Consider the following 25440-nt stretch of genomic DNA (forward strand, 5'->3'; position numbering starts at 1 on the left):
AAAAGACGGCCACGTAGTCAGGGAGAATACCATGAGACAATGAGGCCAGCAACACCAGAAGCTAGGATGGGGCAGGGAAGGACCCCCTACAGGTTTCAGAGGGAGCATGGCCCTGCTGACGCCTCAATTACAGACTTCTAGCCTCCAGAGCTGTAAGAACAAATTCCCATTGTTTTAGGCACCCGGTTTGTGGTACATTCTACTGCAGCCTTAGCAAACCAATACAGCAGGGATAGATGTTTTTGGCTAGTCTGTTTTTACTATACTTTCTGCTGATTTTTGCTAATAGCACTACGTTTTCTTGTGTGTTTATTTTTGTCTGTAAGTTGCCCATTATTCTAGGGAAATTGTAAGAATTTTTTTTTTTTGGAGACGGAGTCTTGCTCTGTCGCCCAGGCTGGAGTGCAGTGGCGCCATCTCGGCTCACTGCAAGTTCCGCCGCCCGGGTTCACGCCATTCTCCTGCCTCAGCCTCTCTGAGTAGCTGGGACTACAGGCGCCCGCCACCACGCCCGGCTAATTTTTTTGTATTTTTAGTAGAGATGGGATTTCACCGTGGTCTTGATCTCCTGACCTTGTGATCCGCCCGCCTCGGCCTCCCAAAGTGCTGGGATTATAGGCGTGAGCCACTGCGCCCGGCAAATTGTAAGAATGTTTTGAGACCCATGATGAAGGTACATTCTCCCAGAAAGGATTTTCATTTGCTTCTTCCACAAACCTAGGGGATTAAGATGATCAGCCTGGGACCACCTTAGAACAATTCACTGTGGTTTTTTCTGACCACCTTATGTGTACTGTAAAACCCAAAAGCGTGAGCTTGTAGTTAAATTCTCAGGGATGGGCTCCCCTCTTCTGGTTCTGTTGAACATCCAGGCATGTTTTCTTGTGTGCTCTGGAGAGTGGGGTGGGCAGGTTTACTTCTGCTTCCCTGACAGTGGCGTAGAGCCTTCCTGGAAGGAGGTATCTCATTGGATGCTCCGATTTCTTTGGGTCCTGGTCTTTGTCTTCTGGCTGAACCACTCGGGCCTTGAAGTAGGCTTAACTTGGCCAGGTTTGGCAAATGACTCGATGGCAAAGCTCTTTAACAGTTCACATGATTCCTGCCTTCACGTAAGTTTGGGCGGAATATGTGCTTATTGTCTTGTCATTTTACAGATGCTTTAAAAACTATTGCGAAGTTATTTTAGCGTTTTTAAGTGTAAGAGTCAATCCCAGTACCAAACCAATCCCATTACTGGACTCCCTGTATTCCATCCATCTAGAAGGCCTATTGATCACCCCTCTTTAACATCATGAGCCTGATGTTAATATTCTAGCACAGGCCACTATAATATCTAACCTGAATTACTGTAGCAGCTTCTGCTCTGGTCTCTCTGCCTCTACTCACACCTCCCCTAACCCCTTCTGCACACAGCACTCCAGGGTCCTTTCCCAGTCACATCAGGCCACTCCCCTGTCCCAAATGCTTTATGTCCAGGGTACAACCCCAATTCCTAAGCAGACTCTTGAGCAGCTAGTTCCAGACCGCATCTCCGACTCACCCATCTCCTCACTCTTGGCTCAATTATTGTTAATTTATTTTAAGTTCCATGGTCTCGCCTTTTATTTATTTCTTTATTTTTTAAGTGCACAGGCAATTTTCTCAGCCTGGAATATAATTTCCCTCAGTTTTGGTCTTTATTCAGGGAGGGAGAAAGGGCAGAGTATGTTCTTCTTAAATAAGTAACAATGTGGATCTAAATAAGCAGTGAAACTATTCCTGCCGTTCACGTACCCCTTACGTGATTTGGGAGGCTTCCCGTGTGGGGGCTCCCTCCTGCACTACCCAGGGCCTTAGGCAGCAATGCTTGTGCATCAAGATGGGACATCTGTTCACCCCGTTAGACTGTAAGCTTGGGGTGAACAGGATTGGGTCTCTAAATTGGCTCCTCATGAAGACAGACAGTACAAACCTCTTTTTCTGCTGTTGTAATAGTAGTAACCTTATCACCTGAGGATACAGAGACAGCACCTAGGTCTCTGTATGCTAAATGAATGCCTAAAAATATTTTTTCACTGTGTGTGTGCACATCAGTCTTTAACATCTGTATATGATGTGATGTGCTTTCGCACTGAAATTAAAATGAAAGCATTGTAGGTTGTATTTTAGTTGCAGCTGATGTACGTCCTAAATTACCTATCATTCCATTAAGAACTGTAATAACAATCATGGAAAGATTTGCCTGTCGCTTGATAGGAGATCAGCAGAGGGAGCTAGTGAGTATTACAAGTGGATTTGATACTTGCACTCTTAAATAGGTACCACTTTTTAATTTTTATTGTAGTCAAGAAAGACTTTTTGACTTATAAATAAAAAAGGTGATTTAAATGTGCATCAGGATTTGGGAGGAAAGTACATATTATTTTTTCCGTAAATATTTTACTAGAATATTTTCAGGCTTTCAAAAAACGTTATTCATTTTTTTTTTCTTGAGGGAAACCGATGTCAAGAACTTGGTACCTTTAATACTGCGTCCTCTCTTCAGTCTTTGTACAATTTACTTTTCTCTTTTGTATCAGCCGGTCTTTGACTTTTAGACTGCTTACTTGAAATGCAACATTTTGGGGAAGTATGCTTATTAATGGGGTACCAAACAAAATGCTTGAAATAGCGTTTTTAAGTGAAAAAGTGGAGGGATACATTCTGGATCATTAGGAAAGACTTGAACCATCATCAGAAAAGACTTGAACCATCATCAGACAACTAAGATTCATGAGGGGGCAAGAGTAACAAGGAATATTTTTATACACTTCAAGCAAACATCCCTTCCTTTTATGTGTAACTATTTATTATAATTCTAATATAATTCTTCAAAAACTACTTTTTGTACTTGTAACTCTATAATCAAGCCTAATTTCCCACAGGAAGATTTTTTCATATTAAGTCTGCCAGATGGACAGGGATACCAAAAGGAGGTCACGGGCTTTTTTTTTACTTCTTTGACATAAGCAATTTTATTTATCTTAACCTATAACCAAGACAGATAATATATCTTAATGTAAATAGCACATATGACATTTTTATCTCTTTTTAAAAAAGGTTTCTCAATAATTAAGATAAAAATTTTATAAATTTAGATTAAACAAGAATTAATCTAGCTGGCATTACGCCACTTTCGAATGAAAATTTACGCTAAGAAATTTAGATCTTTATTAGGATGGTTATGACAAAGAGACTGGACATATTTTTTGGAAGCAACGGACTTTGAGATCTCTACAACATTTATGAAATGGATTTGGGAACATTTAATGTGAATTATAAAGAATAAGCCCACCTCAAAGCCACTAGTTAAATATGGTGTTTGTCAAAGGAAGGACTTTATTTGACTTAACACAGGTCATGTTAGTAAACACTGACATCAATCCATTGAAAAAAAAATGTTTAGCATTTCTTTCTACGGGGAGAAAACAGGACATAGAATTACTGGCAAAAATATTATCAGGCAAATGTACTCATCTATTGTTTTAGAATTGTATCCACTCCCTTTTAATGTTGTGACTTGTATCTTGACCTTCTGGCATTTTTTTTGATGGGAAGATAAAATATTCCATAATAATCCTAGAGAATGAAAATATTTAAAAATCAAACAGCATAACAGTTATATAAACTATTTCTAAAAACTCAAGGATTTTTTTTTCTTAAAAAAATAGTTACTTGGATATTTCCCAAGCTACTAGGAAATAAAAAGCTGTTCCCTTCAAAGTCCTTAAGGTTCCATAAGATATACAGTGCAGCTTTAAAATATGAAATTCTTCAGCAGATGTTATGCTGGTTTGTGGTAGTACAAACTGTGAAAGATATGGGAAACGCTTAAGTTTCTTAAAAAAAAAAAAAAACCAACAATCCATCTGCTCTAAATGTCATTCACACACAATTTCACAATGAACACAGATAAGTTAGAATGAATGAGTACTTGGAACTTTTTTAAGCCACCTAAATAAGAATGCCAAGCACCTGAGAAGTCACATGAACAATGAAGGTTTTCTCCTATTAACTCTGATCCTTCCCACTAACAGGGTTTCTGGGTTCTGTGTCAAACAGAAGTTACACAGCTGCAAGGAGAAAGATAATTGTCCGAGATAAAGCCTTGGCTGTGGAGGCCCGGGTCCTTTAACTCCTGCGCTTACTCTATCTACCCGCAAATGAAAACACAACTATAATGCGGGGGAAATGGCTGTTTCCCAGGAAAGGAAATGGCCTGAAAACACATCTGGCAAAGAGCTTTCTGTCCGTTTTGGCAGTCAGATACTTATTTTTAACAAAATATACATTTGCTCACCTTGTACAAAGGTGAATTCTACGGAGTCAATGCCCAATTCTAAGCGGATGACACTTAACTTGTACTCTAAATATATTGGGCCAGCTATTTTATGTCAAATGCTATATTTATATTTAATTGCAACTAGAACAGGAAATTGTGCTCAACTTCATCTCAGAACTGTTTCTATTCTAAAACATACATCATATTCTTCCAGCGATCCACATTGGATGAAATTAAACCAGACAAAGCAGAAAAGTTATTTAAGCCCAAACAATGAAAGGGTATATAGAATGCACATATAAAGCTTAACTGATCCATTTAGACAGTATGTTGGATTTCCAAGGATTCTTTCCTAAGCTAGCAAGTAACAATTTGAATTCAGGTCTGCAATAATGACGTGGTTTCTGCACTTGTAATAGGATGGTCCTGGCTCAGATGCCCGAGGTCCACATGGGATGTCCGGTGAGCTTCCATACAAGACCCAGTGGCTCCAGCTCAAGAGGACTGAAGGCCGCTAAGAGTCTTTGGCAGTGAAATGGATTCTGTCACTCGGGATGTGTGTTTGTGCTGCACAGAGGTGATGGTCAGTACTAAATGGTGATTCTTGATCATCTCTAAATGAGGCTCTATTTGCCATGTTAAAAGAGGGGCAAAATTATTGCTTTCAATTCTCCTTAAATTCATAACCATTAACGTAAAAGACAGACACACACAGGCACTTGGCTAAGGGAATTCTTGTCTCTCTCTTCACTGAGACTTGATTTCCTTATCTGTTATAGGGACAAAAGCTACCTTACATGTTTATACGTGTGTGTTTATATTTTTCTTCCTTTTCTTCTGTCTTTACAGTAACTTGAAGGGGCTTTCCTTTGGTACTTTTTTGAAATCCCATGGCTGGAATTATCCTTCCTAGCATTCCAAAGTCAGGATTTAACACTAGTTTAACATGATGAGCAGCTCTGGGGAATGGAAACGGTTGATGCAGCAACACTTTTGCAAAATGGCTCTAGACTGCATTTGTGGGTCTTCAAATCTGGTTCAACATATATCAAAATGGAGTCGAAACAGATCTTCCAGGAGGCATATAAAGGAATCACTATATAGGGAGCCTGCTTCCTTTCAGAAAGCAGAATTTTTTTTTGGCAGGGGTGCAGGTGTTGTGCCAGTTGTGGCTATTTCTTTAGTTCTTATTAATTATTGCATACAATTTGTGGAGGGAAGTAATAAAAATAACTTTAACAACAGTTTTATGTGCAGCAAACCTTCTAATGGTTTTCCCTGTATGCTGAACATTAAGTTGTATATATAAACATGTTGACTGATTTAGATGGCCAAGATGTCTCAAAAGTCCCTCCCAGCTTAGTGTGCCAGGCGCCCAAGAGTCCCAAGTGTGCCCCTCTGTCTGCAAATGGCTAAAATCAAAACATAGTGTCCCAGCTTCATTTTTTAAGACTATTTCAGCCCTGGAAGTTCCTCATACATCAACAAGGCACTTTCCAAAAATTAAGGCCAGGCTGCCCAAATAAGCCTGCAGCAGTCACCGCCTCCGAGGCCTGCAGGCAGGGACAGTGGGAGGAAGGCAGACTGTAGCAGGGCAGGCCGTGCTGAGGACGGCAGGCGGGAGACAGTCTCAGGAGGGGTTGCCCAGGCCGAATGGAAAACGACGTCAGCACAAACTGCCCGATAAACGCAGGGCAGCAATGTGCCTTTAAGTATCTCTGAGCCCTTTCCATGTGTTTTTCAGCTCGGCAGCGTTTTTCAAATTGCACGCTGGCAATGCATTGCTGCGACGGTACAGGTGGGAAAAGCAAAACGACCCCGGGCCTGGGTCAGGCTGGTGGCCCCATTTCCATCCCTTGATCTGGATGAATGCTGAGTATTAAACTGGCCTGCTGGACAACAGCAGGGGTCACGGGGGCCCACAAGCAAATTCTGTTTGGCAACCCATAGCTGGGGGGCTGCCCCACTTTGTGCTGACTTAGCATCCCTTTTTGGTTTCCGGTTGCTTATGAGAGTTGCATGGATTGCTCTGGGGGAACCTGGGATGGTTTGACTGTCATGAGTCCTTTTCCACATTCAGCTAGCGATGGGTCCACGCACCACCCACTTCCACGGGCCTCAGGAGGCCCTTTGGCTTTTCTTGTTTGTGCTTTAGGGCCTCCAACTGGGCAAACTGAGCCAAAAGGGCCGGCCACGAGGTTCTTTGTAACATTGGCCTCTTTCTGGGAGTAGGTAGCTGTGGTTTTTCTGGTGTCGTCAACCAGGGTAATAAGAACTTGAGACAGTTCCACAGAGAACACATAGGAACCTCTGAAATGTCAGCTGCTGACACACAATATGGGGGAGAAAACAAACAGTATTAAGGAAATAAATTGCACTATGCACAGCTGTTCAGCAGAACTATTACAGAAAAAAACTGGGTGGGTAGGCAGGTGGCTTTTGGGAACCTGTAATGTTTCTCATCTGACAGTCTCACCTGCCTCTTGTGGTCCTGTCAGTACAGCAGGGAGGAACACCCGAGATTTTCTCTGGAGTTCTGAGACACCCCTAGTCAAGCCTCACTTAGAATGAAGGGGTCCCAGATGGGTGGCCTCAGACCCCCAGACTGCATGGTGGTGTTACTGGACACCCACAGCTCCAGGCTCTAAACCTAATGCCTTCAAGGGCCTCTCATTGGCTCCCCGAGGCTTCCTGGTCAGTGGCCTGGCAGACCATGTCCCCACTTCCCTAGGGGCCGCAGCTGAGCGCCCATCCATGCACCCTTGCATCCCAGGCACTTCCTGGCCCCTCTCCCCACCTGGCATCCTTAATTAACTTCAGTGTGGCACTTTCTCTAGGCACCCATTCTATCCCTTTAGTAAGACCCTGTAAGCAGCCACACAGAAGGCTGAGCCGAGGCAGCAGTCCTCCCCTGTTCACACGGTGGTCACCGCACCGTGTGCACTATCCATGGCCCTGCTGATCACACATGGTCACTGCACCACGTGCACGATCCATGGCCTTGCCGATCACACACGGTCACCACACCATATGCACTGTCAATGGCCATGCCAACCACACACGGTCACCACACCGCGTGCACTATCCATGGCCTTGCCGATCACACATGGTCACTGCACCGTGTGCACTATCCATGGCCTTGCCGATCACGCACAGTCACCGCACTGAGTGCACTATCCATGGCCTTGCCGATCACACATGGTCACCGCCCTGGGTGCACTATCCATGGCCTTGCTGATCACACATGGTCACCACACCGTGTGCACTATCCATGGCCTTGCTGATCACACATGGTCACCACACCGTGTGCACTATCCATGGCCTTGCTGATCACGCACAGTCACCGCACTGTGTGCACTATCCATGGCCTTGCTGATCACGCACAGTCACCGCACTGTGTACACTATCCATGGCCTTGCTGATCACGCACAGTCACCGCACTGTGTACACTATCCATGGCCTTGCCGATCACACATGGTCACCACACCGCGTGCACTATCCATGGCCCTGCCAATCACACATGGTCACCATGCTGCGTGCACTATCCATGGCCTTGCTGATCACACATGGTCACCGCACTGTGTACACTATCCATGGCCTTGCTGATCACACATGGTCACCGCACCGCGTGCACTATCCATGGCCTTGCCAATCACAGATGGTCACCGCGCTGCATACACTATCCATGGCCTTGCCGATTACACATGGTCACCGCACCGTGTGCACTATCCATGGCCTTGCCAATCACACATGGTCACCATGCTGCGTGCACTATCCATGGCCTTGCTGATCACGCACAGTCACCGCACTGTGTACACTATCCATGGCCTTGCTGATCACACATGGTCACCGCACCGCGTGCACTATCCATGGCCTTGCTGATCACACATGGTCACCACACCGCGTGCACTATCCATGGCCTTGCTGATCACACATGGTCACCACACCGCGTGCACTATCCATGGCCCTGCCAATCACACATGGTCACCATGCTGCGTGCACTATCCATGGCCTTGCTGATCACACATGGTCACCGCACCGCGTGCACTATCCATGGCCTTGCCAATCACAGATGGTCACCGCGCTGCATACACTATCCATGGCCTTGCCGATTACACATGGTCACCGCACCGCGTGCACTATCCATGGCCTTGCCAATCACAGATGGTCACCGTGCTGCATACACTATCCATGGCCTTGCCGATTACACATGGTCACCGCACCGCGTGCACTATCCATGGCCTTGCCAATCACAGATGGTCACCGCGCTGCATACACTATCCATGGCCTTGCCGATTACACATGGTCACCGCACCGTGTGCACTATCCATGGCCTTGCCAATCACACATGGTCACCACGCTGTGTGCACTATCCATGGCCTTGCCGATCACACATGGTCACCACGCTGTGTGCACTATCCATGGCCTTGCTGATCACACATGGTCACCATGCTGTGTGCACTATCCATGGCCTTGCTGATCACACATGGTCACCACGCTGTGTGCACTATCCATGGCCTTGCCAATCACACATGGTCACCGCACCGTGTGCACTATCCATGGCCTTGCTGATCACACATGGTCACCACGCTGTGTGCACTATCCATGGCCTTGCCGATCACACATGGTCACCACGCCGCATACACTATCCATGGCCTTGCCAATCACACATGGTCACCATGCTGCGTGCACTATCCATGGCCTTGCCAATCACACATGGTCACCGCACCGTGTGCACTATCCATGGCCTTGCTGATCACACATGGTCACCACGCTGTGTGCACTATCCACGGCCTTGCTGATCACACATGGTCAAAGCACTGTGTGGACTATCCATGGCCTTGCTGATCACACATGGTCACTGCGCCATGTGCCCTGTTGATGGCCATGCCCACCACGTGGTCACCGTACTGTGTGCACTCTCCATGGCCTTGCTGACCACACACGGTTGCTGTATGGCGTACAGTGTCAATAGCCTTGCTCACCACACACAGTTATTGCACTGTGTGGACTGTGGACGGCCTTGCTGACCACACATGGTGGTTGCTGCACTGTGTGTATTGTTGACAGCCTTGCTCAGCACCTCCTACCCCCACAGACCACCTAGGCTCTCAGAGGCCAGCAAGCTATAGTCCAAGCCCGGTTTCTAACGACCTATGAGCTAAGAATGGTTTTTAAACTTTTAAATGATTGGAGAAAATACAGAGAATATTTCATGATGTGAAAATTACAAGAAATTCAAATTTCAGTATCACGAATAAAGCTTTACTGGAGCCCAGCACGCTCACTCAGTTATGCTGTCCCATAGCTGCTTTGCACCACATCAGCTTTGAGTGGTGGCGATGGTGGCCGTGTAGCCTGCACAGCCGAAAATAACTACCATCTGACACTTGACAGAGTTTGCCAACTCCGGGTCTACTAGAGCTTCCCCTGACTCTCTGGTTCCGATAATTTCCATTTAGGAATCTACAAAGAGCTGTTCCTTCCATGTTCGGAACTTGAGGGGATTTGAAAAGGACGGAGTCCATGCCAGCTGCACATGGCATATTGTCCGCCCGGAAGCATCACTGTCTTCCTGTGTGCTCTGACCGCTCTCTCTTATCACATCCAATTTGTTTATGGGTTTCTCCCTCTCCATACACTATTAGCTTCTTTAGGTCAGACACCCAGTTGCCTTAATGTCTATCGCCAGTGCACAGCATGGTGTCTGACACAAGGCTGGTAGACAAAAAGTACTGTGGTGTGCCCACTTCCTATTTGTTCCTTTTACACTACTCTATTTGCCTGGAAGACAACTGAATGACTTTTAAAACCACATATGCAGGCCAGGTACAGTGGCTCACACCTGTGATCCCAGCACTTTGGGAGGCCAGGGCAAGAGGATCACTGGATGCCAGGGGTTCAAGACCAGCCTGGGCAACAACAGTGAGACCCTGTGTCTACAAAAAAAATCTTAAAAAAATGTAAAACCACATATGCGATATTAATACCTTATAATACGCTTTTTCAAACAGGAAATAAAAAGATTGCACCCTATGCCACTGCTACTGCTTCGCATTCAGAGAATAGCAGAGTTACACTATTTGATGGCGGAAGAACTGAGTCCCATTCAATGGAGGATGCCTGTAAAGAAAAGGAACGAATGTTTCTAAACATACAATTGTATCTTAATCCTAAAAACCCTACAGAGAAAAAATGATCTCCATCTTATGACTAGGGAGACTGAGGCTTCGAGAATTGAAGCATTTGCCGGAGGTCACACAGAAGCAGGGTTCTAACACAGGTCTCATCTTTGAGACCTATATGCTTTCTTCAACAATGCACTGTCCGGATGGGTATAGCATCTTTAATTGGTTCCCTTAGGGGAAACCATGTCCAGAACCTCGGTGGAATCATACTACCTCTTCTGCTAATGGGATCCTTCCAGAGCATGTCTTCCAGCTTTTCTGTGTGACAGAACCCTTTGGTTGTCTGGTGAAGCCTATAAACACCTTCTCAAAAGACACATGCTACTTTATTCACATGTTCAGCAGCAAGATCTGGGGGTGCGTTTAATAAAAATGTAGTTCTGAGTATTGTGACAGCAAATAAAAACAGCTGGTTTCTGAGGATGAGAAAGTCACAGATATTCACACTGTTGTTCATTAACTACTCATAGATAAGGGAAAGGCTGTCTTTCGGTTAGAGCTTAGTAAAAAATAAAGATCTTTTATGGGTAGGTGTGGTCTGTTAAGTCAGGGTACCAAATATTCAGCGCTCACTGGGAATAATAAACCTTGTACCTTGAGAGATAAACCGCAGCAAAGGCAGGGCGCTCTTTCCCTATGTACACTTGGGCTGGTGAGTTAACATATTATTAATCTCTGAAGTATTAAGTTTTAGTTGTTAAAGGAAGTGACTCGTAGAACTTACAGAGCCATAGGATTGAAGTTGAAAAATCTTGTGAGTGCACCCCTTGAATTGCACAGATGAGGACATTAGAGCTTCATTAAAACAGGGAAGTGACTTGCCCGAGTTTAATACCAAGGGGCACTAATGTAATTGATAATGTGTTACAAAATGCTGAGATGTCAACAAATTCTGATACAATAAAAAAGTTTGTGGGCCAGGCACGGTGGCTCACACCTGTAATCTCAGCAATTTGGGAGGCCAAGGGTGAGCCGATCACAAGGTCAGGAGTTTGAGACCAGCCTAACATGGTGAAACTCCGTCTCTGCTAAAAATATAAAAATTACCCGGGTGTGGTGGTGTGCGCCTGTAATCCTGGCTGCTCAGGGGCCTGAGGCAAGAGAATCGCGTGAACCCGGAAGGCGGAAGTTGCAGTGAGCAGAGATTGCCCCACTGCACTCTAGCCTGGGCAACACAGCGAGACTCTGTCTCAAAAAAAAAAAAAAAAAAAAAAAAAAAAGTTTGTGTTCTACTTTCTACACAGACACTTAAATTCTAATTTCTCTGTTGTAATGTAATGAACTTAATCAGTACAGTGTATTTTTAGTGTGAATATCCAAGTGGATTTTTTTTAAAGAATAAAGGTCAGAGCTCAGAAACTGATGTTTCTAACGTGACTTAGTAACAGAAGATCTTTCTATTCAACTGTTCTGAAATGAAAATCTTGTAACTTGGCTAGTGGTTCAAGAATCAACTAATATCATTGAATCTATTTTTCCCTCTGTAAAGGCACACGTTTACAAGAGCCAAACTTCTTCCTCTTTATTTGTAATAACAAAAATAAACCGAAGTCCTGACCTATTTGTAGTATTTTTATTCCTAAAGGAAAAAACAGGAACTTTCATTGTACTTTAACATTAAAGTTATTACCTCAGATATTTTGCCAGCTTAGCACGGCAAAATGTGTTTCAGACAAAAGAGATCAACTGCTCTCTCTAGGAAATACTTAATTAGGGTGGTGCCTAGGAAATGCCCAGGGGTCCTGTGACAGATCGGTTTTTCCCAGAGGGTTTCTGCAGCATGGGTCCTGGTTGGACGGCAGGCATTCTTCTCTGATTTTTCCTGTTGCCTGGCTAGTGACCCCCTACAGGAAGATAACGGCTAAGCCAGGAGGGCGGAGCAGCCCACTACACATGTCTGGCTGCTCTTATCAACTTATCATATAAGGAAAGGAAAGTGATTGATTCGGATACTGACACTGTAGGATCTGGGGAGAGAGGAACAAAGGACCGTGAAAGCTGCTCTGTAAAAGCTGACACAGCCCTCCCAAGTGAGCAGGACTGTTCTTCCCACTGCAATCTGACAGTTTACTGCATGCCTGGAGAGAACACAGCACTACAAACCAGGTTTGCTACTGGAACAAGAGGAAAGAGAAGACTTTCATTGACAGACCCAGCCATGGCAGCGTAGTAGCCCTGCGTTTTAGACGGCAGCAGATCGGGACTCTGGATGTGTGTGTGCCTTCAAGTTTGCTAAGCTGCTGGTTTATTACTGAAGAAAGAATGTGGCAGATTGTTTTCTTTACTCTGAGCTGTGATCTTATCTTGGCTGCAGCCTATAACAACTTTCGGAAGAGCATGGACAGCATAGGAAAGAAGCAATATCAGGTCCAGCATGGGTCCTGCAGCTACACTTTCCTCCTGCCAGAGATGGACAACTGCCGCTCTTCCTCCAGCCCCTATGTGTCCAATGCTGTGCAGAGGGACGCGCCGCTCGAATATGATGACTCGGTGCAGAGGCTGCAAGTACTGGAGAACATCATGGAAAACAACACTCAGTGGCTAATGAAGGTAGGAAAAAAATCCATCTGTCTTTGCGAACAATTCATGCTATTAAGATCAGCTTGGCAGCAGCTCAGGTTTTAACAACCAAAAAAAAAAAAAAGAAGGAGGATAAAGAGGATTAGAGCTGCAGACCGGGTTGCTGGTACCCTCAAATGAAAGATAATTTCTTTTATTCTATCCTAGGGTGTGTGGGTAGTCCCTAGGGTTAAAATAATTATTTGGAAAGAAAGCCAGAGTCAATACAGAAAATCTCTAAAGTTAGAAATCTTTATTAACAAGGTAGAGGAAATACACTTCCCTGCACAACTTGTGTGCCGTTCTGTTTGTTTACATCGTTTAAGCTCAGTAACACCCATCACCAGGGAGGCTCTCAGCTGGCTGCAGGCAAGTGAGGGAAGCCTGTGAGCCACAGCAGCCCGTGGGCCAGGGACACCGTGACAACCATGCTGATGACTGAGGCATAATGGATGGAGTAAAGTGCTTTACCAATTTCCTGAATTTATTTACTAAAATCGGTTGTGACTCTTGGTAAACGAGAGGAAATTAAATAAAGCAGACCTTATGTTTCTCAGAATCTCAGGGCCCTACCGCTAAGGGCTTGCCATCTGTAAACAGGGGCACAGTTCCCAAGCGTCCCAAAGGTATTCAGCACTGCAGCCCCCGTCAGTTCCGGCAATCGGTGCGGAATGCGTCCCCACGTGGGACGGTTATGTTCGAGTCATGCCACGACAGGACAGTCTGACAGTTTGTTCTTGGGGTGATTCCACTGTTTCACAGATGATCCCACTGTTTCCTAGACATTTTATGGAGACGTAACCAAAGTAGGATATTGAAACCTCTGTTTTTCTTTCACAAATAATTTTTTTTCACATGTAAACATGAGAGCTATTTATACAAAACCCAAAACGACCCTGGAATTTTCTTTATATGGACTATATATATTCTAAAGGAATTTTAAACAAAATGCATAAATTAATCAAGTAGCATGATGATGCCATTACATCACAATGCTTACATGGCAGGGAATGTGATTATCTAAAGCTATATAAAGTCTTTTAAAAGTTGGTGAGCCTCATTTGACACATTACCCTAGAAAAGCACAAAGCACAATTATTTTCTCACTTTCATTTCACCGTAAGCCTTTTTCTAGGACACCTTATCTGAATCTCAGAACGGATCTTGGAGCCTAATCTGTGCTCCTCATTACCTCCCCTACCTTCAGAGAGGAAACGACTAAGTTATTATTTGAGTCATGAGCTTAAATGAATGAATGTGAATGAATGTTCCCCGCACCACCGGTTACTGTGTCAAGAGGAGTCATTTAAAACAACACAAACTTACCAAAATGACCTATCAAATGTAGATTTCATGTAATATAAAACTCACTAGCAATGTCTTTTTAAGCTCCTGGCTAAGCGCTTCAGTAAGTTTCCCTCCTTTCCCAGGTCACTGTGGTGCGCTTTTAAACATCTTCTAAAATTCACAGCTGTGTGAATAATTATGCTAAGCTTAAAAAGTATGCAGCAACACAGGTTGAAATACGTGGAAGGCAAACTATATCCTAAATATCTGCTTAACTTGAACTTCCTATTTCTTTGTAAATCGTCATGCTGATGTTTAATGGCTTTCCCACAGCTACCGTGGTTAGAGTCACAGTAAGGCATGAAAGACGCATTGCAGTAAATATGCTAATCTGTCCGACGGGCAAGTCATCTCCTAGAAGAAATAGCCAGGAAACATAAAAGAATGCTATGCCAAATGCAAGGTTGCTAAATTGTATTTGCTTAATTAAGCCTACATTAGGTATACCTGAAACTCCATAAGCAAAGCTCATATTTCTTTCTTAGGTAAACTACCCCTTCTCTTGGGTCTTTGAGATAGCATTTGAAGATAGAAAAAGACAAGGAATTCTGTGTTAGGCGACCAAAATTTCTTCCTTTCCAGGTTCACTTAGTCAATATTTGAACAGCAGTAGCACAATGGTATTTCAAAAGTTCGTCTTCAGCTGTCTAGCTAAATACCGTTTCACCAAGAACGACTTAATGTTTATCTTTTCACGGGCTCCACACCTGTTCTCCCAGCCTATCTCAGCGAGGTGCACCTGAGAAAGGCAATTTGCATCTCGCTCAGTTTACGGCTTCTGACTTGGGAATGAAAACAAAAAAGCAAAGATGAAACCCACTTAAAGTGATTAAATGTAACCTCGCTGTTTGTTTTTTTCCTGTGTTTTGTCACCTGTGATAATAAACACTGATTTTCTCCTGAGGAAGAAAATAATATAAAATGGAATGATAAGCCACACAGCTAAAGGGTTATCATGACAACCTAACACCCACTGATTTAATCAGCACAGAAAGCAGCAGCACAATTCTGTGTTTTTCATGGTTTTACATATTTTCTTTTGAGCTATTTTTTGAAAAAAATGTTTCCATATCTCCTTTCTCTCCTGGATCAGCACTAAAAATGAAAGATTGAAAAACAACCCACTACAAAATCCGTACACTTTTAGGAAATTAAAACATTTGACAGGAAGGAAATTAAGACCAAGTTTCTGGTTCATTTTAGGGCAAATAAATAGTAGTTCAACCTCTGAGTGGTCAGCATAGCCTAGGGAGCTTAGACTAAGAAAGCAGGTTTCACATCATCAAAAGGTCCCACGCTGCACCTTTAATCCGTCCGGCAAAGGAAGTGTCAGGCTTCTGAATGAACTCAGAGGAATATGAATGGAACAATACAGCACAGCTTACTCGCTGTGTAGTAGTTAAACAAGGATAAGATAAACTCATGATCGCTAGCACACGAAACACACTGCAGTGGACCAAACACTACTCATGCTACGTCTCTCCTGCTAATCCTGCAACTAGTCTGAACCTCTGCCCTGGTGATATTAAACACACTTTATAAAAACTCACAAATAATTTAGCAAAACGGATTGTATTTTGCTAGGAGACCACAGGGAATTTTTTTTTTTCCCCGATAAGAGGAAATATGGAAAGGAAATAACTATTTCACACTGATGAGTGCCTCATACCTATAAACAACTGCAGAGTCTATGAACACGTTAAAACAGAATGATTTGAAAAATAAAGTTGATGCCTGCTACGGAGGCAAACATTTCCTCTGCCGTCTTTTTTTTGTTTGTTTGTTTGTTTTTTAAACGACACAAGAACAGGCTGGAAACTGTAAATGTGAATTGCAATCCTTTTCTTTCTTTAAAAGTAATAATAGTGTATCTTTTTAATAAGATACGAGAGCTACTACTCACGAATCAACGCATAGGAAACCATGCACTTATGCTCTTCAAGCATAGCTGCTGTCACCGGGAGAAATGCATGGTGAGAGGCTCACAGACGAACCCAGCCCGCCAGCCCCACCCTGCCCTTGCTAGGGACTGTGTGTGTGTGTGTGTGTGTGTGTATGTGTGAGTGTGTGTGTGTGTTGTCGTGTGTGGCTACAAAACACTCAATAGCTGTATATTAAAACAACAACAATAAAACCCAGGGCTTGGTTCATTAGAGGAAAGAAAAAAATCCCATCCCATTCACAGCCACTGGTGTCCTGTGGTAGTGGAGGACAAGAACCATTACTGTGTCCGCTGGCTACATCCTGAGTGGTGAAATATGATTGCGCTCAGTGTATTACAGTATAGCAAGGAATGTAGTAAGGAATGTAGAAGAGACAGTTTCACTATGGTAGGGGAAGTGTAACATATTTAATTTTGGAAAACACAAATATAGTTTACTATATCTCTTATGCAATATGTATATGTATGGTATGGTATGTGCCTATACAGTATATAAAATATAATACATGTTTGTTCTATACGGATTATATATTATACATATATCATCTGTTTTCCATGGTCAAGTAGTCTTTGTTTACTAAATGGGGTTGTCTGACATACTGGATTAACTATTTAGATATCATACTACGGGGAGATGATTATTTGCTTGCAGAGTTTACAACTAGGAAATGGATTTCCATAACCTTACCTTCTATTGAGACACTAGATAATTCATATAGTCTCAATACTGAACTCTGAAAATCTTCTGATTTTAATCAATATGGCTCTTTATAGTTGTCAAACAGGTTGTAATCCACAAGTTTATCTGTAAGCCAGTTACCGTAGATGGAACTTGAGAAGGATAATGGTCTTACCAATGGTGATCAGATGCTCAGGATGGTCCATGGTGCTTATTTTAATCCATAAAATAACTGAAATTTTGTATATTTAAAATTGAAAAACAACAGTTCAAATCAACTCTACCATCATGGGAGTAATTTAAAAAATAAAACAAAAATGTTACGAAAGTAAGATATGGGCAAGGTAAAAAAATGTCAGGCTATTAAAATGGTGGAAATAGGAAGTAGATTCTCCTTCCCCAGTCTTCCATCCCTTTCTTGGAGATTAGCACTTGGAGATTTTTTACCAGCCCTTTATTTAAAATGCCAAATTTAAAATCAAATGTACAGCTTTCCTTCTTTTTAAAACACATACAGTGGCATTATAGCATAATCAGGATCTTTCCTGGCCCACAAATGACATGACAAGAGGTTGGAAGGAAGATTGTGCTTACCAACAAAGAGCAAAATTTGAAAGACTGAGGTAAATAAAGGTGTGTGTGGGGGCAGCGGCAGGAGAGACAGAAACACCACCTGTGAGGGAGTCAGTCAAGATGAGGAAGAGAGGGAGGATGTGGCACAACTGTTTTGACAGGGAAGAAAGGAGGTGGTTTATATCTTTCCATATCTGGCCACAAAATGACAGCAGGGCCTGGTCAGCTTTGTGGATTTCCTGAGTTGAGATCTAGAGGATGCATACAATGAATCATGAACACGGACAGATTGTTTTCCAATTAGCTGTTCACAGTTTGCAGGATGTTTACGGTACATAATGGCAAGTCAGCAGGCAAACCATTCTATCTCTCCCTGTATATATGTATGTGTGTGTGTGTGTGTGTGTGTACACACACATATATATCATATTAAATATATAAAACATATATTTGTTCTATAGGATAGCCCTGTAAGATTGGCTTCATTTGGCAGTTGATACGGTCGACTCTAATTAAACAGGGCCCATCTAGACAGCCAACACCTATTCTCTTTTCACTACATCCTCCTTTGGCTTGAAGGAACCTAACAATGAGAATTTTCTCCTAAATTATTCTAGAATTATTCAGATATAAAGACAGCCACTGAACTTTGCAGCCACACCATTCATCACTAAGGTGGCAATCGTAACAGGGTATCTCTGAATCACCTTAAAGCACCTTCCACATTTCGCCTCATTTTGCCCCGGGAATATCTCTAGTACGCAAGTATGGTAGGTATGGTGGATGCAAGCCTGTATATTTTTTTAAGTCCCTTATAAACACAGCACATACTAACACCAGTACCCTCTGCAGTTTAGTAGCCTTGTATGGACTGCCCAGCGGTAAAGCAAACATGGGAAAGCACGCATATCCCCTCCTCTGACAACAGCAGAATTTTCCGTGGGGCTGGGAAGACTGCAGAAAACTGCTGAGAGGAGTGTGAATGAATATGAATTTGGGCAGAAGTGCGTTATTTGTCAGTTCATTAGCGTAAGTGAGTGAACACCACACGACCCCCCCCACCCCTCCTAGGTGAGGTTTCCAGTTTGGGGCAGGAGCCATGAAAGTTTATTTATTTGTTCAAAAAATATTTATCGAGGGCCTACACGTGTCCAGGCAGTGTTGGTTCTAGGTGCCTAGAAGAAGTCAGAGGGGGAAGAAAATGCCTAAAGCCAGGCACAGTGGCTCACACCTCTAATCCTAGAGCTTTGAGAGGCCGAGATGGGAGGACACTTTGAGGCCAGGAGTTCAAGACCAGCCTGGTCAACAGAGTGACACCCCATCTCTACAATGGTACGCAGCTGTGGTCCCAGCTACTTGGAAGGCTGAGGTGGGAGGATTGCCTGAGCCCAGGAGGTCAAGGCTGCAGTGAACTATGATGTTGCCATTGCGCTCCAGCCTGGGCAACAAAATGAGACCCTAAAAAATTAAAAAATAAAAAAAGACCATAACCAAGAGACTTGCCCCAGGGGGGACACTATGCTTTGGTCAGAACGTGTAGTGTAGCAGCAGCTCGTATGTGCTGCACAGAAGGGTAAAAGAATGAAATGAGAAATTAAACACAGTGCAAAGGGAGTCAGGCGTGTGAGGGACTGTGGGGTGGGGATGATGTTAAGTCCTTGGTCACTACATGGAAACCCTTTTATAAAAGGAAAATGAATTAGAACTATTTCTGAATGGCTGCTATTCCTATTACCCAAGTAATATATGGATATTGCAAAAAATAGAGAATATACAAAGAATGACAAAAAGTAAATATCAGGTATAATTATATGATTCTGAAATAAACATTCTTAATATTCAATGCCTATATGTATGTAAACATTGTATATGCTGTAGTACTTATTATATAGTACATATTTTAAATTACCTCTTTAATAATTTGTTTTTTATTAAAAATAAAAAAGTGAGCCTGAGAAGTTAAGTCACTGGTTGACGCCCCTGGTTAGTCTTGGCAGCAATTCTCGCCCACTAGGACTACGATCTTGAGACAAGTGCAGGGCACTCCTAGGCCAGCATCAGGCCTGAAATACCAAGTCCCCACTGCAGACTTGACAGATTCCAGTTGCTGAGAGCACAGCTTTGTTCTCACCTCTAGACAGGTGAGATGCCAGCCTTTCTATGTGAGGATGGTGCTGAGGCTGCTAAGAAAACAAGCAAAAACAAGCAACTGGGAATATCCTGTTTGTAAAGGAATGATAAGAAATTCCACCTTGTAATAGAATTGGTGCAATTGGTATAATTGGTACAACTATTTAATAGTCAAGAAAACTAAAAACAAATTTATGTGGCCGGGTGCAGTGGCTCATGCCTGTAATCCTAGCACTTTCGGAGGCCGAAGCGGGTGGGTCGCTTGAGCTGAGGGGTTCAAAACCAGCCTGGCCAACACGATGAAACCCTGTCTTTACCAAAAAATACAAAAATCACCCAGGCGTGGTGGTACATGCCTGTAGTCCCAGCTACTCAGGAGGGTGAGGTGGGAGGATCATTTGAACTGAGGAGGCAGAGGCTGCACTGAGCCAGGATGGCACCACTGTACTCCAGCCTGGGCGACACAGCGAGATCTTGTCTCAAAAAAAAAAAAGAAAGGCCGGGCGCGGTGGCTCACGCTTGTAATCCCAGCACTTTGGGAGGCCGAGGCGGGCAGATCACAAGGTCAGGAGATCGAGACCACAGTGAAACCCCGTCTCTGCTAAAAACACAAAAAAAATTAGCCGGGCGTGGTGGTGGGCGCCTGTAGTCCCAGCTACTCGGAGAGGCTGAGGCAGGAGAATGGCGTGAACTCGGGAGGCGGAGCTTGCAGTGAGCCGAGATTGCGCCACTGCACTCCAGCCTGGGGGACAGAGCGAGACTCCGTCTCAAAAAAAAAAAAAAGGACAAAACCCCCTCACAAATTATGTTATAACCAAGAGGAAGTATAGATGGCATATTCTTACAAACCATACTTCTAGCTACAGCCCTGTTCTGGAAGTTGACAGGGTGAAATGCTGGATTTCACAGTACACCACTTTAAAGGCAGGACGATGAAATTCAGTCTCAGGGAAGTTCCATGTGGCCTTCCCTTCCCACTATTAGACTTTGGAAACTATTTGAGTGTCATTGTCCATCTAACGTTCTACAGATGGGATCAACAAAAATGGCCTGGCACTTACATTATGTTAGTGCTTAAAAAAAAATGTGAGGTTGAATGATTTCATGTAAATAAAAACAGTAAAAAAAAAAATCTTGGGTGGTGGTTTAGAATAACAGTTTGAGCCATTTGTTGGAATTAAAATGACTGTTTTATGTGTGGTTTAAAAAAAGGGGAAGGAACTCTGCCTACCACCACCTGGACTGTGTAGGTCAGGTGTGCCAGCCGACTGTCTTTAATATTTTAATTAGATATTTCTCCATGAAATCACCTTTCTTTTTTGTCCTAATCCTTCCTTGCACCAGTTGACAAAAGATGTGAAACCTATTAAAAAACTCCTGAGAACTGGACTTAATCTTTTTACCAGAGCCCCTCCTGCAACCAGCTAAAACCTTTCTCTTTGCAATTCATCTAGAACCTGACTGAAACTCGTGGACTCTCCCGCTCCCCCCGAGGGCTCCTCTGATGATAATTACTTTTTCCAAAATCAGACTGGTTCTCCCTCTGAGCAACTTTTCACATGTCTGTGAATTATTTTTGGAATCTTTACATTAACCTGACAACTTACCACCACAAAATATTCACAGTTGATATTTAATATTTTACTATTTTAAAAACAACCAAATTAAAAATATACGTTAAAAATTATTACCTGTCATTTAAAAATATGTAATTTTATAATTTTTTATGGACAATGGAGCTTTTTAAACAGATGAGATACTAAGATATAGAAGTCTTGGGAAATGGATTATTTTATCATGCTGACAATGTCTCATAGAGAAGGAATCATTTTCTGTGGGCCGATTAATTATAATCATAATTGGCTTTTGCGGGTGAGAACATGAACAAAGTCTTAAAAGGAAGCAAGCAGCCAGCCTTTCCATTTTTTTTTTTTTCTCTCTCTTTTTAAAATCCAGCTCTTGTAGGGTCTATTTCTCAATTTTGTCACATTTAGTCCAGACCACCTGGGCATTTGTCACACTTACTCCCATGGTAACACTCTTGATGACTTGAGGTGGGCTATCCAGGTGGCCTAATCTGGTGATAAGACTACTATTAGTCTAATATGGGTCTTATCACAAGGCTACTAGATACCACCCATGTCTCCCTGTCTGAAGTACTCAGTATTTCAGGAAATACATTAGCACCTTCATTATGACTGTTCCAGCAAATTTCAGGGACGAAGGTTAAACCTGAGTTGTGGGCTCGTCTCTGTATGTCACTAACAGTATCCAACTGGACATGCTACACATGAAAGATTTCTATTTTGTCTGCCCAAAGCATATCTTGGTAGTTATATTCAACAGCAAAAGGGGAAAATATGCCATGAAGTTGTCTTACATGTAAATCCACAGCCAGGGCCATCCTCAGTGGCTGAATCACGTGGGACTTTATAAGGACCATCTGACATTCGCTTTTCTGTTCAAGAAGTGCCAAAAGGGAATGGGGAAACTGCCAGTTCCCCTCTGCCTGAGAGGCCTCGTAGGCCCCAAGAACACCAACCAGAAGGAAAAAGGGAGTGGTTAAAAAAAAAAAAAATTGAGACCATTTCAGAGATTTTGTTTCTGGCCCCAGCCAGCCTCAGGAATTTAGCCAAACTACAGCAAAGGGTTATGTTCCTGTCCTCCCGTTGTCTGAATAAAGGCATTCTATACCAAAAGAAGAGGTATCTTGGCCATGATCAGATCCAAGAAAATCTCCTTTTTAAAAAAATGTTGATGTGCGAAGTCGACGCAATTACCATTAGACCAGCATGCCTCTGAAGTTATTCTCCCAGGGTGCTAGTGTACTTTTAACTATGTAACCATCAGAAGACCCTAGTGAGGGCTGGCTAGGTTTACTGGTGCAATCTGAAACTAAACAATACATTTTGTTGTTGTTGCTTTACTTGTTCCCTTTCATATGTAGTAAATGTTTGTTTAAACGACCATGTTTTTTAGAGCAGTTTTAGGTTCACAGCAACATTGAGAGAAAAGTACAGAGAGTTCCCATATCCCTCCTCCGTGGCACACACACAGCCACCTCCCCTACGATCAACATCCTGCACCAGAGTGGTGCATTGGTTACAACTGATGAATCTACATTGACCCATCATTATCACCCAGAGCCCGCAGTTGACATCCGGTGCTGTACATTCTGTGGGTTTGGACAAATGTATGAAGCCATGGATCCACCACTGTAGCATGACACAGCGCAGCTTCACTGCCCTAAGAATCCTCTGTGCTCTGCCTGCACAGCCCTTCTAACCCTTAACCCCTGGCAAACCCTGATCCTTTTATTATCTTCGGTTTTCCCTTTTCAAGAATGTCATAGAGTTGGAATCATAAAATGTATAGCCTTTTCAGACTGGCTTCTTTCACTTAATAAGTGAGTTAAAAAAAAAAAAAGCAGGAATAACTGTAGAACAACTGTTTAGTGGTCTCTTGCCTTATTTAACTGGCCGAAACAATCACTGCGTATCTTCAGAAATGGTACCAGTTTTCTTACCTACATCAGTGAACTTGTAGGGTTATTATGTGTTTCAAATAAGATGATGGATAGCAAAGGGTGTTGGAAACTGTAAGATGCTATACAACTACAGGAACTATATAATGAATTTTAATAGGAACATCAGAAAGACACTTATCAAGATCTATACTACATCTCACATTAGTTAAAGGTTATAATTCCAGTCACTCTAATCGGGTTAAATGATCTAACTTCTATACCTCCGAGTTATATACCTCAAAGCACATGTTTACTCTGAAAGGTAACGAATTCCTTTTCGACACTGAAAAGGACCATCGTAAGTGTATGTGTAAAATGTCTGTATTCTGCATATTGCATGAATGCCTCTGTGGAAACTGCTCCAGTAGTGTCCATTGGGCAACACACTGCTGTGACTGCGTTAATATGGCCACATTCCATCATCACATGTAATTTCATCCTTTCAGGTTCAGTGTGAGTCGTAAGCAATGCTGCTTCTGCATGTTGTTTCTATGGCAGAAGAAGGCAGGAACTAAATGAGTCTTACAAGATAGCCCCAAACTACCTTCTAAGCAGGCATTTTGGAGTTAAGCAGTCAAGCCACATATCTTAGTAGAAAAGATTCAGAATTTCTAAGAGGTACCATTTCCTCTGATTTTCTTTGGGTTCCTGACAGCATTTTCTCTGCCATAATTTCTGGAATCAACAGATGATATCAATTCTTGGTCATCTACTGGATAATTATAAACATTAGTCTGAAGATAGTTGAAGTATTAGAGTTTTATTAGACTGCGTAGTCTTTGGAATCTCAAAAAATTATTACATACAGATGTAGCTTAAAAATTCCCTAAACAAACTGGTCTTAATGGGAAATGTTGATGTAAAAATGCTGCTCGAGAAAGTATGTTATTGTATTTTGCTGAATAACATAAAACCATCAAATTCCAACCACAAGCTAATTATGCTTAACATTTGGGGGTATATGAAATTCCTTATTATTTTTAACTATTAAGGAATAGGTTCTTAAATTTCCTTAAACTTTTCCAACTTTAATATAAAAAATTGTTAATGACAGGAATTCCTGACCTGAATCATTTTTAACTTAAATGCACCAGTGACATGTTCTTAACAGTGTTGATGATTGGGACAAAAATGTTATGAGTTAAAAAAATTAAGACTAATCAGAACACCAGCCCCTCAAATAACAACTGGTTATTTTGTGATGTGAAATTGTGCATATTTGCAAGTACAGCATGACTCCCTTCTGGGTAATAACAAACACATACATCCATACATGTTTTTTCCTTTAATTGGACAACTTTTAATACATATAATTTGTTTACAGTTACATAATTGGCCTGTCCCGTGCCATGAAGGCGTTGCAGCTGCCATGCATAGAATTAATTGATGGCACACTGCTCTTCCTTGCCCCTTCTTCACCCCTAAATACTACTACCACTAAAATAAACAGTCTCTGCATGAGAAAGAAGAAAAAAAAATCACGAATAAGCAGCCCTCTTAGCTTAACTAGGACCCTTTCTCTATCCAGCTCAATTTTAAGTGATTTAAAATCCTAAGTCAGCATCAGCAGAGATGGTCAGCTTCGAGTTAGGGGCCCAGGAGCCGTGGAAGGTAAGCACCCAAGGAAATCCTTTACCTAGCACACTTGCCGCTTCTCAAAACAAGGGCCTTGGAGCGCCTTCACTTGTTGGTTTCAAAAGTCTACAGGGTTTTTGCAGAAAGGACACTGTTTATTAGGACAGCAGTCGGAGACGGTCAAAACAGAGAGAGGCACTCCTTCCCCTGGGCTCCTTGGGCTGTAACTGTGAAATGACAGTGGTGACCACGCTGCTGACCATCACTGTGGTGGCAGCTGGCATTTATCAGGTGCACTCCATGTGGCTACATCGTCTCACTCAATTTCACAACAGCTTGTCCTATATGGGTAAGAAGCTCGAGCTCTGAGAGGTATCAGAATGTACACAGGCCGCAAAACTCCGATAAAATTTCTTTTTTTTTTTTTTTTTTTGAGACGGAGTCTCGCTCTGTCGCCCAGGCTGGAGTGCAGTGGCGCAGTCTCGGCTCACTGCAAGCTCCGCCTCCCGGGTTCACGCCATTCTCCCGTCTCAGCCTCTCCGAGTAGCTGGGACTACAGGCGCCCGCCACCACGCCCGGCTAATTTTTTGTAGTTTTAGTAGAGACGGGGTTTCACCGTGG

The 25440-nt window shown here is 42.9% G+C and overlaps 2 protein-coding genes across 15 annotated transcripts in view; one reads left to right on the forward strand and one right to left on the reverse strand.

Moving 5' to 3' along the window:
* The window catches only part of MCPH1 (microcephalin 1), a 243065-nt gene that overhangs the window by 69966 nt on the left and 147659 nt on the right, over positions 1–25440 (reverse strand). The window lies entirely within an intron of this gene.
* Positions 12392–25440, forward strand: part of ANGPT2 (angiopoietin 2) — a 61935-nt gene continuing 48886 nt past the window's right edge. For all 4 annotated transcript variants that reach the window (XM_055289137.2, XM_055289143.2, XM_055289150.2 and 1 more), the window contains exon 1: positions 12392–13038. In XM_055289137.2, coding sequence (XP_055145112.1) covers positions 12751–13038 — 288 coding nt within the window. In that variant the 5' untranslated portion in view covers positions 12392–12750. The remainder of the gene's footprint in view (positions 13039–25440) is intronic.

This window comes from Symphalangus syndactylus, chromosome 1 (assembly GCF_028878055.3).
Source record: "Symphalangus syndactylus isolate Jambi chromosome 1, NHGRI_mSymSyn1-v2.1_pri, whole genome shotgun sequence".
NCBI classification, from domain to species: Eukaryota; Metazoa; Chordata; class Mammalia; order Primates; family Hylobatidae; genus Symphalangus; species Symphalangus syndactylus.